Here is a 14,862-nt window from a genome sequence, read left to right as displayed (position 1 = left end):
CATCGATATTTTTTTCGGTGTCATTATAATTAAGGCTTAAGTTTTCCAGACAATACACAAACCCACAACAATGTGGTTTCCAAGTTTATTTATCATAAGCTATCTTCCAAAACAAACATTTCTAGTGGGCAGAGTTAGTGTTCCTAAATGGTTCCTAAAGTCCAACCTGAGTTTCTGGGAGTGGTCAAACTGAAGATTAAAAGCTGAGGTGAATGCATTATTAGATTATGTTTAAGGGAAGTTCAACTTGATTATGAGTTATAATTCTCAAAGAAAAACAGCTTTTCAAGTCACTCTGTTTTAACAAAACAAATGATCCATCCTACCCCTTTATGTCACTTCCTGTGTCAAAGAGATGGGTGTTACACGTAACAGGTCCTTTCCACAACTGTATTTTGTAGTATGAAAAACAGTATTCTTTTACATATTCCTACGTGCCTTTGTGAACATCTAAAATGGGGTTATTCCCATGCTTGGCACATACTGATGCCTTATTTTAGCTATATATCCCGATCTCGGCCCACATGTTAGCAAACATTACAATTCTAGCCCTGAACGTAAAGGGGCTTAATAGCACAATTAAGAGAAGGGCTATTTTGTCATATATCGAGAATTCGGGCGCATATATTTGCTTACTTCAGGAGACGCATCTCCTATCCAGTAATACTCACAAACTCCGTTCTAAGGCTTTTCCACAGAAATATTTTAACTCACTCCCTACCAAAAAGGCTGTAGTAGCCATCCTCAACTTCCGTAATTTCAAGGGGGTTGTGGGAACAAGGGTATGTGAAATTAGGGGGTGGTTCCTGGCCTTCTCTATATCTATAGGTGCACACACGTTCACACTTGCCAATATTTACGCACCCACGAGGGCCAGGAGGCGTTTCTTCACAGAGCTAGCGGCCTTCCCAAACTGGCAACTACTTATAGGGGGCGACTTAAATACAGTGTTTAACAACCAACTTGACCGCTCAGCCCAAAGGCAGGGACAAACAGGGCCCTGTCCGAAAGCTGGAAAGAATTGCTGCACGATCTAGGGTTAGTTGACATTTGCCACGCCCTTCACTCCCACACAACTGACTACACATTGTACTCCAATGCCAACAAGACCCATGCCAGGATTGATTATTTTATAGGCTCCCAATCCCTGCTCCCGCTGGCGCATAATTCAGAAATCGAGCCCCGTGTGCTTTTGGACCGTGTAGCACTGACCCTGACATTAGCGGTTCCCCCTGCGGACAGACCACCATTCTCCTGGCAGTTGCGTGATACTCTTCTCCACTGCCCTGAGGTGGTACAGCGCTTGACCAAGACATTGGAGGAATTCTTATCTTTCAATGACACTCAGGACATCTCAATAGTGTCCCTATGGGAAAGGCTCAAGCTAGTGGCAAGAGGCGACTTCATTGCCACATACTCGGCGGGCAACATGATCCGCAGAGAAAAACAAGACCTGGCTGCGTGCACAACGTTATCCTATGGGGAAACGCTGCACGCGGCCAGGTCTTGTCTCACTTCGGCGTTCTCAGACTGCTGAGACGCCGACTATAGTTCTCTGGCGAGAAAGCGCTTTCAGCGCGTTACTAGCCAAGACCGAAAAAGAGAAGAGCTCTCTAAACAAATGCTATAATTAGATGGAATGCACAAGCAGCCCAGGGTGCCTCGGCTGTGGCGGTAGCTGGAGGCTGCACATTCCCAGCTGGCTAGACTTCACAGGGCTGAATTGTACACTGCACTGCACAGCAACTGTCCGAGTGGGATACCCTAAATTATCTCTGGGGAAAAACCCATTCCCAGCTGACCCCGTCCTCCACTTTAGGCAGCCCAATCCGCATTGAGGAGGTGATCTCAGCCATAGCCTGACTCAAACACCTTAAATCTCCAGGTTCCGATGGGTTTACTGCTATTTTTTTTACAAAACCTTTTGCACCACTCAAGCCCTGATTTTAACCAGACTCTTCAACGCAATTGGTGACAGCTCGGTTATCCCGCCCACGATGCTTCTCACTTCAGTTGTTGTCCTCCCTAAAACCGGTAAGGATAGCCGGTACTGTGCTTCAAACCAGCCAATATCCCTGCTCAACATTGATTTAAAGCTCTTTACAGGAATACTGGCTGCTAGGTTGGGACCGCTGATGCCGGGTCTGGTGAACCTGCATCAAGTGGGGTTTGTGGTGACAAGACAATGTGGCGACAACATACAGAGACTCCTCCACCTCCTGGACAAGGCCCGCCACAAATCAGAGGAACAGGTGATTCGGTCTGTGGACGCTGAAAAAAGCGTTAAACAGGGTGCAGTGGCCATTTTTAGAGGCCACTCTGGAGTGGTTTGGGGTGGGGAAATGTGTGTTCAATAGCTATAGCCGCCTCTCGGCCCGGGTAAATGGATATATCTCAGACCCCTTTCCAATAGCACGTAGAACAACACGGGTTGCCCGCTCTCCCGTTGTTATTTGCCCTGTATATGGAGCCCTTGGCTAGGAGGGCGCTAGAGAATCCTCAGATCATCGGGGTTCGGTTTGGCGGAGAGCACCATACCATAAGTTTATATGCGGACAAAGTCATTGCTACACTTGAGGCACCTACGACATCGATACCGGCCTTCCTCACATAACTAGAGAAGTCTGCCGAAGCCTCTGGCTTTCGGATCAATGTGTCCAAGTCACAAGTTCTGGGGTTCTCTTTACAGCCTTCTACTAAGGAAGCTCTTAAACAGATATATCTGATTCAGTGCGACCTGGAGTCAATACCGTACTTGGGTATAAAGCTGGCAACCTCAATTCAGGATACAGTTACTCTAAATTACACCCATCTCTTGTCACAGACTCAGCGGGACCTCCATCTTTGGCGACCATTTGGCCTATCCTGGCAGGGCAGAGTGGAGACATTCAAAATGAGGGTACTTCCGAAAATATTATACCTCTGCCAAACATTGCCTGTGGATCCTCCCCCTGGCATTTTGAAATCACTTCAAAAAGAGTTTCTCTCCTTCGTCGGGGCAGATAAAAAACCCAGGATGAATAGGGACTTGAGCTATAGACCCCAAGGGAGGGCGGCCATTGGATTCCCAATACAGATCGCAACTATCGGGCCACTCAGCTGGGGTTCTGTTGGAATGGTCCCAAGGTGAGTCCGAAAAAAACTGCCTTTTTATGGAGCGTGCCTCGGCTGGTCAGTCCCTGTGGAAGATACCCTTTATCCATAAAATCCGTCGCACCTCAGGGCTCTACAGGTCACTGGTCACGCTGGCAACCCTAAGGGCCTGGGATGCGACTGCTGTATGCTGCAGCCTTAGTGCCTTCCCATCGCCACTCACGCCCATAACCAACAATTCTGATTTCACCCCTGGCCTTGAGTTAGAAGCCTTCAAACACTGGAACAGAGACGGGTACAGATCGATCAGCCACTTATTTGATGCGGAGGGTCCCTGGACCTTCGAGGATTCCCGCTCAGACTTTGCATTGCCTGAGACCGAGCGATACCATTATCAGCAGGTACTCCACCGGGTTATGCAGCCCTGGAAGCGCCAGGTGGCAGAGAGACTGCTCACCCCATATGAGAAGTGGTTGCATACCAAACAGTCAAGCAAGCGTATCATCACAGAGCTTACCACCTTCTGAGACCTCCAGAGCAGTTGGCTAAATCCGCAGGACAGAGGTGGTAGGAGGCAGAATTGGTACGCTATCACAGAAGGAACGGGGGACATTTTTTACCAGCTAGAAACTCAGCGCGCAACATCTCCAGAATAGAAACTGCTACCAAGATAGCGACATACTGGTATCTCACTTCCCCCAGACTACATAAGGGTAATCCAGGACGCTCCCCAGGTTGCTGGAGGGGTTGAGGGTCTGAGGGCATGCTGACACACCTGCTGTGGGCATGTCCAATGCTTGCGTCATACTGGGAACAGCTCCTCGATTAGGTAGATAAACATTTCAATACACAAATACCACATTTCCCAGTGTATGTTCTCCTGGGGTCTGCCCAATACACTTGCATTTCCCCTTAAATTGTGCATAGATAGGCAGATGGGAATAGCCTTGGGTGAGGCCCTGCAGAATATACTATCCTATTGGGGAACCGATAGGACTCCCACACTCCAGGGGTGGTTACACAGGTTGTGGCATGTGCTGAGTATGGAACGCATTTACCTTTCGCTTCAGGGGGGCGGTGCTTCCTTTGCGCCCCCCTGAGCTCAGACATTTCGGGAACTAACCTGCCCCAGATATTTGCGTTTACTGCGTCTTCCCGTGCTGATACAGGATCCAGCCCAACCCTCACCAACGTGAGTCTCCCCACGATACCCCTAGTCTTTTCCTCTGTTGCTTTCTGTGGTGGTGGTTGGGGGGTACAGAAAAGGGGTGGGGGGAGGAGAGGGGGGATGGGTGGGGTTGCGGTTTTCTTTTCTTTGTGTCTTATGCCCTATTGTCTTGCACATCTGCTTGGTTCTCGGCAGAGGGCATTGTATTGTTTTATTGCATTTTGTACTTATCAATAAAAAGATTTAAACCTAAAATGGGGTTATTCAGAGAATATTCATATACAATTAGCACAAATATAAAAAGTACTTTATCTTCTTTGCCTTTGTGAATCTGACACAAAATGTCCAACACCCTGTTAGTAGGAGTGCATAAAACAGCACAGCTGTACTACTACTTCCTGTAATCATTAGGGTATTGTGGATCGGCCCCCATAACCTTGGGGACAAGATTGGACAGTGTGAGAAATGAAGCCAGGATATGGATATGTGACTACATCCATTGGGGATATCTATCCATAACAATTGACGGGCAATTCCGAACTCTTACAGCTAGGCAGTTCTCCATTATTCATTCCCACAGTGATCTTCTAAATGTTTACCTTTAACACCTGCAGCTCTCCATACATTTATGGGACAAGATTTCCTATATATATATGGGAAACATGGCGGCCAGCTAGGAAGTCGATCGCGAGTGCCTGGGAGGAAGGTGGCGTGTTTTGTGTCGGGTTGACCTTCTACACGGCAGTGCTAGGTTGAAAATCATCACGGAAAGGTCATAGCTAATACGGAGCGTTATTATTACCTACGCCGCATTCCTTTTCGATTGTAGGAGTTTGGAAGTTAGTGGCTGTTGTGGGGGTTGCATGGCGGCGGAGGACACAGGGCAAACACTCGGATAGAGGGCGGTGGAGGAGGAGCCTCCTGTGGAGCCGCCGAATGAGTCGGCAGTGGGAAGGGAGCGCTGGAGCAGAGCGGCTGCAGAGTTAGGTAGAGGAAGACGAGCCGCGGCCAGAATTCAGTACAGCGCAGGAGTGGCAGTCGGGAGAGGTGCCGGGAGTACGAAAGGAAAAAAGACGGAGGTAGGGCAAGCCCCAAAACAACAATTACTACTAGTCCCCAATACCTCTACAGTGTATACCTCACCGGGGAGTTTGGAGTGTAAGGGCGGAGAGGGCAGGGAGGAGGAAGCCTGTTCAAAAATCTGTCGGAATAGTAGTACAAGTGACAAGAAAAGAGATATTGCATATGTTAAGAGGGAGACTCACAGAATAAATACAGGGTATGCCTTGAGAAGCACAGGAAGGGTATTGGGGAGGAATTAGTTAGTTCATAAAAAGGCTGCAGAGGGAATATAGGAGCAAGTCTGAAGAACACTATAAAAAAACACACAAGACAAAGTAACAGGGCAGGCATACTGGGTAAAAAAATAGCAGTCAACCCCTCTTTAAACGCTTACTTCAAGCCGCTGCCCAGGACTCTTGTACTTTCAAAAGGTCTCGTCCTGGATAGCGTTCTATTAAGAAATCTTGAGGACTCGAAAAAAGAGCAGGAAAGTGGGAAAATACCACAGGCGGAAGGTGGTGAAGGTGGTGTTAAGGTGACTGGGTTGGAAAACAGTTGGGTAGACTGGGCAGACCACTTGAGTCCAAATAGGTACAAAGTGTTAGAGATGGAGGAAGATAATCAAGAGGTAGCAAGGGTTCAGCAGGACGGTTTGTGAGCCAGTGAAGAACCTGGGAGCACAGGAGAAGGGGACCCCCCCACCTTGTTAGAGGCACTAAGTTGTGCTGAAGAACTAGGGGGTGATGGAGGGGGCAATGAGAGCCTCTTGGGAGCTGAGAATTCAGACAGTGCGGTTATTGCCCTACTAAAGAAGCTCGACTTGGATGTACACAGAGATTTTGAGGAGTCAAAGGTTAATCAAGAAGGGATTAGGGAGGCATGTGGACTGCTGGAGGCTAAGTTTGATGAGTTGAATATCCACACGGAAGCATTGGAGTTACAAATCAAGGAGATTCGAGGTAAGGTTGAGGAACACAGCAAAGAGCTAGAGGAGGTTAGATACAGGGAAAGGGTGCATGAGGAACGCTTAGAGAAATTAGAAAATATGCAGCGTAGGAATAATTTAAAAATCTTGAAACTTCCGGAGGGGAAAGAAGGAGACAATATAAAAGGGTACATTGTTCATTTATTAAAAACAGAACTGCAGATAGAGGAAACAGAAGAGGAGATTTCTCTGGATATTCAGAGGATACACTGAGACCCTTTCAGACTGAACCCAAATCGCTCAAAGCCTAGAAGGATCCTGATACATTTCTTAACTTACAGTTTAAAAGAAAAGATCCTTGCCGCGGCGTTGAAGAAGGGTGCATTGATGGTGGGGGAAGCAAGAGTAGAGGTCAGGTCAGACCTTTCTGTGGTAACTGCAAATAGACAGTGGGAGTTGGGCAAAAGAATTGAACCACTAAGGAGTTTGGGAGCCACTGTGCAATTGAAATTTCCCAGCTTTCTTAAAAGTCATGTGGAAGAACAAAATGTATACTTTCAGATTTGTGGAAGATGTAGATGGCTTTTTGGAACAGTGTCAAAGCGGAAGGCTGTAAAGGGGGTAAAAGTGGAAAGATCAAAATGATATAAGGTATGTGAGGAAAAAGCACTAGCCATGTAGAGGTCTTTTTGTAGCTGGAAAGTGATATGTAGAGAAAAACGCGACCACCCATAAACAGGCACTCGAAGGGCCTAGGTTGGGCCTAAGGAAGCTGGTTGGGTTTTCCAGGGAGGAGGGAGGGGAGGAAGAGGGAGGGGGGGGGGGGGGAGGGTAGGGTGGTAGGGAAGGGGGCTGGGCTGGAAGGGATATGGGGGAAAAATATAAAAAATGTTCTCATGAGCTACCTTTTCACCAGGGTGTTGAAGAGAAGGGAGTGGGCGTGGGATGGTGGAGGGTAGTGCAACTGTGGTGACTTGGATGTCATGGAATGTGAATGGCCTACGGGTTAAATCTAGAAGGGACAGGATTATGAAATATTTGAGAGATCTCCCTGTGCATATTATGATTTTACAGGAGACCCATTTAACAGAGGAAGAGAGTAAGAAATTCATTGGATCACTGCGCTGATTAAAGCAGGTCTTCTATACACCACAAGTGGCGGTAACTAAAGGTATGGCACTGTTGGTTAGGCAAGGGTTAGATTGTGTTGTTGAGGGTAAGGTGGCGGACGTTAAAGGTAGGTGGCTGATTGTAAATTTGAGGATAAACGGCCTCGTGTATAACATTATAGGTTATTATGGTCCAAACCAAGACGATGTTGGACCCCTAGATGAGCTAGTTAAGGAAATGATGGGTCTCACAGGTTATATTATTCTTGCTGGCGAATCTAACACAGTGTTTGATAACAAGTTAGATAGTTCAGCCAATAGCAGGGCCCAGGTAAATAGTAAAATGTCATCTAGAGTAAAGGGCTTGATAGACCAGTTTAGTCTATGTGATGTATGGAGACAGAGGGCGGGGCAGGTATTAGGTTATACGTACTATAATAAAAAGTATAGTCAGAGATCTCGGATCGATTACATCCTAATAGACATGAGACTAATGGATAGAGTCAAACAGACTTTGCACGTAGGGGTGCATTTATCAGATCAATCAGCGATCACTTTGGAGCTCAGGATAGGGACTTGCGATTCGGGTTCAGTCTGGAGGCTAGACTGTACAGTGCTGTATGACCATGAGGTAATGGAGAGTCTTAGGCAGGAAGTGGATGGATTTGTTGAGCAGAATGTGGGTTCAGCAAAGATACACAGTGTTTGGGAGGCGTCCAAGGCATTTCTTCGGGGTAGGTTGGGAGCTATGGGTGGAAGGAGAAGAAGAGCGTATTATAACAGAGTAGAGTTTTTAGAAAAGGAAATCCGTCAGAAGGAGGCAGTAATGGTGAACATGGGGAACACTTTGGTAAAGGAAAAACTGTTCAAGAACTGGCAGAATTGAAAGAGGAGATAGCCACGGTGGTCACTAACAGGGTTAAGGAAAAATGGGAGGCCTGTCAATCGGCGCATTTTGAATATGGAGAAGGCACGAGTAAATTATTAGCTTGGAAAGCCAGGAGGGACCGGATAAGAAACACGATTAAAGAAGTGAAAGAAGGGGAGTCAGGTCGTTCAGTTACAGACACGAAAGATATTGTTGATGCCTTGTATAGATATTTTGATGAGGTCTACAGGGAAGATCTAGTTCCGGATAAGCAGGAGATAGATAAGTAGATAAAAGTCTTAGATCCATTGACAAAAGAGCTTCAGGAGTTTTTGAATCAGGAGATCAGGCAGGGAGAAGTAGAGGAGGCTATTAAGCAGGCTAAGAAAGGGAAGGCACCAGGTGCGGATGGGCTCCCTGTTGAGGTTTATAAGGTCTTGGGCGGGAGTCTGGCACCGTTATTAACTAAGGTTTTTAATGAGGTCTTTATGGGAAAGGCGGCTCTCCCCACATCATGGAATGAGGCTAACATTATAGTCATTCCTAAACTTGGGCAATCACCAAAATACATGGACTCGTATAGGCCTATATCGCTCCTAAACAGCGATTACAAGCTGTTTGCTAAGATTATTGCGGATAGGCTTGGTAGAGTTGCTCCCTATCTCATCCATGAAGACCCGAAGGGGTTCATTAAAGGCAGGTATTTAAAGGAGCGAACGTTTTCCCTGATAAGTACCATTGATGTGGCTGTCACACATAATCTCCCCTTGGCGGTAGTTGCTCTCGACGCCGCCAAGGCGTTTGATCGTGTTAATTGGGTGTTTTTGAAAGCTTTAATAACACACTTACGGTTGGGGGTAAATTTTGGTACGGCATTGGCGCGACTGTATCAGTCAGCTACTTCGAGAGTATTAGTAAATGGGGTATTAACTAAGCCAATAAAGGTAATGAGGGGTACAAGGCAGGGATGCCCCCTATCCCCTCTCTTGTTTGATCTTTATATTGAACCGTTAGCTTGTAGAATTAGAGAGGCAGACATGATTCCCCCCTTTGAGTTTCAGGGATGGGCTAGAAAGATCGGGATGTATGCAGACTATATAGTCATTTTAACATCAAATTTGCAACAAACTTTGGCCTCCATAGATTCTATTACGAAGAAATTTGGTGAAGTTTCGGGATATCGGTTAAATGCTGAAAAAACAGAAATTATGTCCTGGAATTTGGCAACAGAGGATATAATCTGCAAAAAAGAGATAAGGTACCAAGGGGTCCAAATTACTCAGGACATAAAGGATCTCACCAAAGTCAACTTTGCCAAAGTCAGGAAGGAAATTTCTTTGGCCATGAGGGGCTGGGCATATCTGCCGTTAACAATGTACGGTTGCGTCAATTTGGTGAAGATGATGACGCTACCTAAGATAACTTTTTTATTTGACTCGCTCCCTCTTATGTTTGAGAAGGAGGGTTTTTCGAGACTGCAGAGTGTATTTATTTGGGCATCTAAGGGAACGCGCTTATCTTGGAAAAAAATCAGGAGAAGACTTTTGAAAGGAGGTTTGGCTGCCCCAGACTTCCAGATCTATTCTTGGGCTTTTCTGCTTAAGAACTGCAGAATGCTCCTGGGCACGCCAGGGAGGTCGGTTATCGGCGAACTATTGTCTGCAATGCTGAGAGTTGAGAAGACTAAGCACAATAGATTTATGTATACGTTTTCCGACCCAAAGTACTTTAAAAAAGTAAGATTAAACGTGCTGAAGGATCTGGCGACGGTCTGGTATAGAATTAGGAGGGCCATAAGAATACCATATTTTAGTGCAAGAGCTCCGATTTGGGAATCTCCAGGTGCCCCGAGTTGGGCTGAGGATGCGCTGGCAAGGACACTAAAAGTAGAGGGACCTCAGAGATGGGGGGGATCTGTTTATAGATGGTAGCTTATTGCAGTGGAGCTATTGTGAACAGGAGTGGGGGCGTAAGTTTTCGAAGTTTAAATATCTCCAGATACAAAGCTGGGCTGCAGGGAAAGAACATTTAATTGGGCTATATAATGAGTTTGAAGAGAAGCTGGCGTTGGAGGCTCCAATTAAAAAAAGAAGTGGCGGCGTGGTACTGGGCAATAGTGGAAATGGAGGATGGACCGTTTACATTGCCGGAGAGCCTGTGGGGAGAGTGCTTGCCGAGGATTGCTACAGAAGACCAATGGCAAGTAACTATGTTGATTCTTTATAAGGTGGTAAAACCTGCGAATTTAAGAAGGAACCACTTGTTCACTCTCCACAGGGCGTATTGGTCTCCAAAGAAACTGGCGAAATTTAAAGATGGTGGAATTGTGAGATGCCCCAAATGCAGCAGCCCAAATGAGGATGATATGCACATGTTGGTTACATCTCCGGCGATAAAGGATTTCTGGGGTGATGTGAGTAAATGCTTGTCAGCTGCACTGGCCCCATATATTGAGGTAAGCCCAGAACTTGTTATCACGGGAAGAGCAGACCTACAAGGTAAGGGCTTGGATAATAAAGCAAAGTTGGTGTTTTATGCTATACTGTTGGCCCGGAGGGAAATCTGCAAGATGTGGGTTTCTGCTGATCCTCCGTCAGATTTGACTTGGATAAGAGCTATGAGGGCTGTAGCAAAGCTGGATATGGTCGGTCAGCATAAGAAGAGATACAGATTTTGGACTCCGTTCTTAAATTGTTATGGGTGATGGGTAAGGGGGAAATTGGTGAAGGTAATGGTGGAAGAAAGTCCTATGATTAAGCCTCTCCAAAATCTCGGTGGAAACTTGCTTTAAGGAAGGCCGGTCAAGGGAGTGCACTTCCTCCCAAGAGAGCATAATTTCTATCATATGAGATGAAATCGCCCTAGGGTGCTATTGCGAGAGAAAGGGGTGAGGAGTGGCGAATGAGGACAAAAAAAAAAAAAAAAAGATTTCCTATATAACTCAGATACCAGTGAGATAAGAAACAGTTGATGGAAGATTTATACAAATTCGAGAAATCCCTCGGTTTCATTCCGTTCCATCATTTGTACCATTACAAAAAAATAAGCCATATATCCCAATCAGCCTTGGCCCTGCCACAAAAGAAGCAATCTAGACAGGCTGCTAGGGCATCCATTTAAAGCAACAGCACAACTACCGTAAAAAGCATTTCAGGCTTATTGGAAGGTGCACTAGAATAGTTATCTCACAAGGAGTTGTAGAACCAATCCTAAAAATACCCCTCTCACTTTGAACACTTGTTTAAAGTACACCAAACAATATTCAAAGGCTATGACTGGAAAACACTTTTTCAGCACTATCAAATATTCTCTGTAGCATTCAATTTAATTGTTTTCAGCTTCTTCGGGAGCAGGGTTTAAACACTATGAAAGCACTTTACCAGTTTATTTTCGGGAATATAGATTATCACATTAAATTGGTGAAATTGCATTAAAAATAGGAGCTGGGGGATATATCATAGCATCCCAACACAAACATGTCAAAAGTAGCAAAATGGTGGCGAAAAAATATTTTTGTTTGATTGTACCTACCGTGAACAACGTTATTGATACAGTCGAGATATTGCCTTCCTTCTTCGTCAAACATATACTGTCCACTGGCGCGCACAATCTTTATGGGATCATGAGAAAAGAAGAGCCTGCAAGATGATCTGCAAAATGGTAGAATTACAGCAATTCATTACCCGCAAGGAAAACTATATCTTTCTGTGTGATAAATCTTGCGAAACTTATAAATGGACCAGCAGGGATGGAAACATCATTGTTTATGAATATGCAAAACAAAGTACACCCAAAATAGGATTTACCTTACTTAAACATAAAATACCTAACAAAAGGCACAAATCGCAGGCAAGTACTCCCCCAGTTTCCAATTGCTTGTGGGTTCAACTATTACAAGAAAGTTGCGACAGTTGCAGATATTTTTTTTTTTAAAACCTTTATTTTTGGTGCAGACAATGATAGCATATAACAGTTGCGGCAACAGTCACAGGAGAACAACCACATTACGTCATAGTACATTTTTCTGCATACATGGCCCATCAGCCCACAACCCGAGGGCCGGGCGGCGGTATCTGGTAGCATAGAAGCCAGGTCCTGAACCTAGCCCTGCGACTGCACGGCAGGATATTCTGATCTGCTTTTTCTTTCGAGTATCTTTAATACAGTTTACCCCCCAACTCCCCAAAGGCACCCCTCCCCCCAAAACTTCGGCATTCATGGCTAAAACATGTGTACACAGGTCGTCCACCTCATTATGGCACTCCTATAGGCAGACATAGCAGTGGTCGGTGCGTACATTAGGAATGACTCCTTGAGATACAAGACATAAGATTTCTCAGTTGTAACTTACATGTGTGCGTGCGATCAGACACTCCCCCAACTGACCAGTTTCCCCCTCCCTCTCTACCGCCCTCCCCGTCCTCATCCTCAGACTCCGTATCCCCAGGGGTGAACAACTCCGCACTCGTACCATCCGAATCTTCAGCCGCCTCACCCAGCACTCGCATCATTCTCCACGCAAGCAGGTCGTCCTGCAGTTTCACATCCCTACGCACAGTCTGCATAAAGGTTTCCTCTGCCAGGGACCATTCCCCCACATCTCTAAGCCAGTGTGACATCTCCGGGGCCCTCTGCCCCATCCACGTGATGGCCACCCTCCTCCTCGCCAGTACTAGAAGTAGCTGTAACATCTTGTAGGGCAGAGTACATTTCCTGGGCTTGGGGACTAAGGCTAACAAGCAGTGAAGGGGGGTCAGTTCCATCTGGAGTGCAGTAATTCTGCAAATGTGCGCCACCACCGACTGCCAGAAGGCGTAAACCAGTGGGCAGTCCCATGCTAGGTGAAGAAAGGAGGCCCCCGGCGCGCCACATCTTGGGCAGTTATCGCGCTTGTCCGGGGCTATACGCTTCAAAGCAACCGGAGTCACATACGTTCGGTGTAAGAAGTTAAAGTGTGTCAATTTGAACCGTGCGTTGCACGACACCTTCCGGGTGAGTGTACCAATGCGTTTGCGTTGTGTTGGGTCTAAAGCGACCCCCAGGTCAGCCTCCCAGGCCGCCCATGTCGGGGGGACTGGTGGCGTGGAGTCCTGCCGCATGGCTGAGTACAATAGTGTTACCAGCCTCCTGCCCCTACCACAGGATAGGATAATATTGAGGGTATGGGACACAGGGGGCGCATCAGGGAATTGCGGCCAAGTGTCACGTGCCATCGCATGTAGGCCCCTGTAGTGTAGGAACTGTCCCTCCCCGAGTCCGAACGTCTCTGTCGCCCGTTCGAAAGACAGGAACGTATCGTCTGGGTAGAGATCTGCCAACAGCTCGCACCCACCCGCTCTCCAGTCATGGAAAGGCATGTGTACCTCCATGTCCGCCACCGGGGCCATGATCCATATCGGCAGCTCTCTGTGAAAGGGGGCCCTCCGTAGGATTTTTTCCACAACACGCTGCCAAATGGCTGCGGTGTGGCGCACTACATATGGCAGCGTCGCATCCGCGCCCCTGCCGCGCATCAGGGCCATCTGTACCGCTCTCTCATCTGCACTACCCGCAAGGAGCCGAAGTTCCCAGGTGTCCGCATCCGCGAACCACCTGGCAGCTGGCAACAGCTGAGCTGCATAGTAGTAGAGGTCGAATCTCGGCGCCTCCAACCCCCCCTCCTCCCAGCTGCGGACCACCGTGTGCAAGGCAACTCTACTGCGCCTGCCCGCCCAGAGTAAAGACGTAAGGAGAGTATTAAGAGTGCGGAACATCCGCGGGGGAAGTGGGCACAGCGAATTCTGCAACACGTACAGTACCCGCGGCAGCATCACCATTTTCGCCACTGCCAGGCGTCCCATCAGGGAGAGAGGCAACGTGTTCCAGAATGCCACTGATTGTTGTAGGGAGTGCACTACCCTGTCCGCATTGCGGGCCAGCAATTGTTCATCCGACGACGCCACCTGTATCCCCAGATAGCGGAAGGCCTCCAGTTCCCACCGCAGACCCAGGTGTGGCAAGTCCCCGCGCGCGTCCACATTGTAACCCGCTAGGGGGAAGATCAGGGACTTCCCTGCATTGATACGCAGGCCCGAAGCTGCGCCAAAACGGTCCAGCAGCTGTAGTAAAGCTGGTAACGCGTCCTGCGGAGACGTTAAATAAAACAGAGCGTCGTCCGCATACAAGGACACCGTGTGGATGTTACTCCCCACTTTGATCCCCCATTGGTCCATCGTGGTGCGGACCTCCACCGCCAATGGCTCAATCGCCAGGGCGAACAGGAGCGGCGAGAGGGGGCATCCCTGACGGGTGCCTCTCTCCAACGCCCAGTCCTCCGAGCGTGCGGCCCCAAGTCTGACTCTGGCCCGAGGCGCCCTATACAGTATCTGGATCCATTTGCGAAACACTGGCCCCAATCCCACTTGCTGAAGGACCTCTGATAGGTATCCCCAGCTAACCGTGTCAAATGCCTTGGCCAAGTCACCCCACGACTTGCCGGACCCGCTGCGCGGGTCCCGCTGCGGAGAAGGTCACTCTGCGGGGGAGCCTCAACCCACCAGGCATCTCGGTCACCGGCAGGGCTGCGAGCAGGCGAGCAGGGACTCCATTGCCCAGGAGTCCCTGCGTGCAACACCTGTGGCCGCTCTCCCTGCCGGCA

General features: G+C 47.8%; 1 protein-coding gene across 1 annotated transcript in view; it reads right to left on the bottom strand.

The window, feature by feature from the left end:
* PHYKPL (5-phosphohydroxy-L-lysine phospho-lyase) overlaps nucleotides 1–14,862 on the bottom strand; it is a 508,199-nt gene that overhangs the window by 391,919 nt on the left and 101,418 nt on the right. The window contains exon 2 of the mRNA XM_086931482.1: nucleotides 11,757–11,875. Coding sequence (XP_086787608.1) covers nucleotides 11,757–11,875 — 119 coding nt within the window. The remainder of the gene's footprint in view (nucleotides 1–11,756; nucleotides 11,876–14,862) is intronic.

The sequence above is a fragment of the Lissotriton vulgaris genome, chromosome 7, assembly GCF_964263255.1.
Source record: "Lissotriton vulgaris chromosome 7, aLisVul1.2, whole genome shotgun sequence".
Classification (NCBI taxonomy): domain Eukaryota; kingdom Metazoa; phylum Chordata; class Amphibia; order Caudata; family Salamandridae; genus Lissotriton; species Lissotriton vulgaris.
The sequence above is the reverse complement of the archived record's forward strand: the minus strand, read 5'-3'. Positions and strand labels throughout refer to the sequence as shown.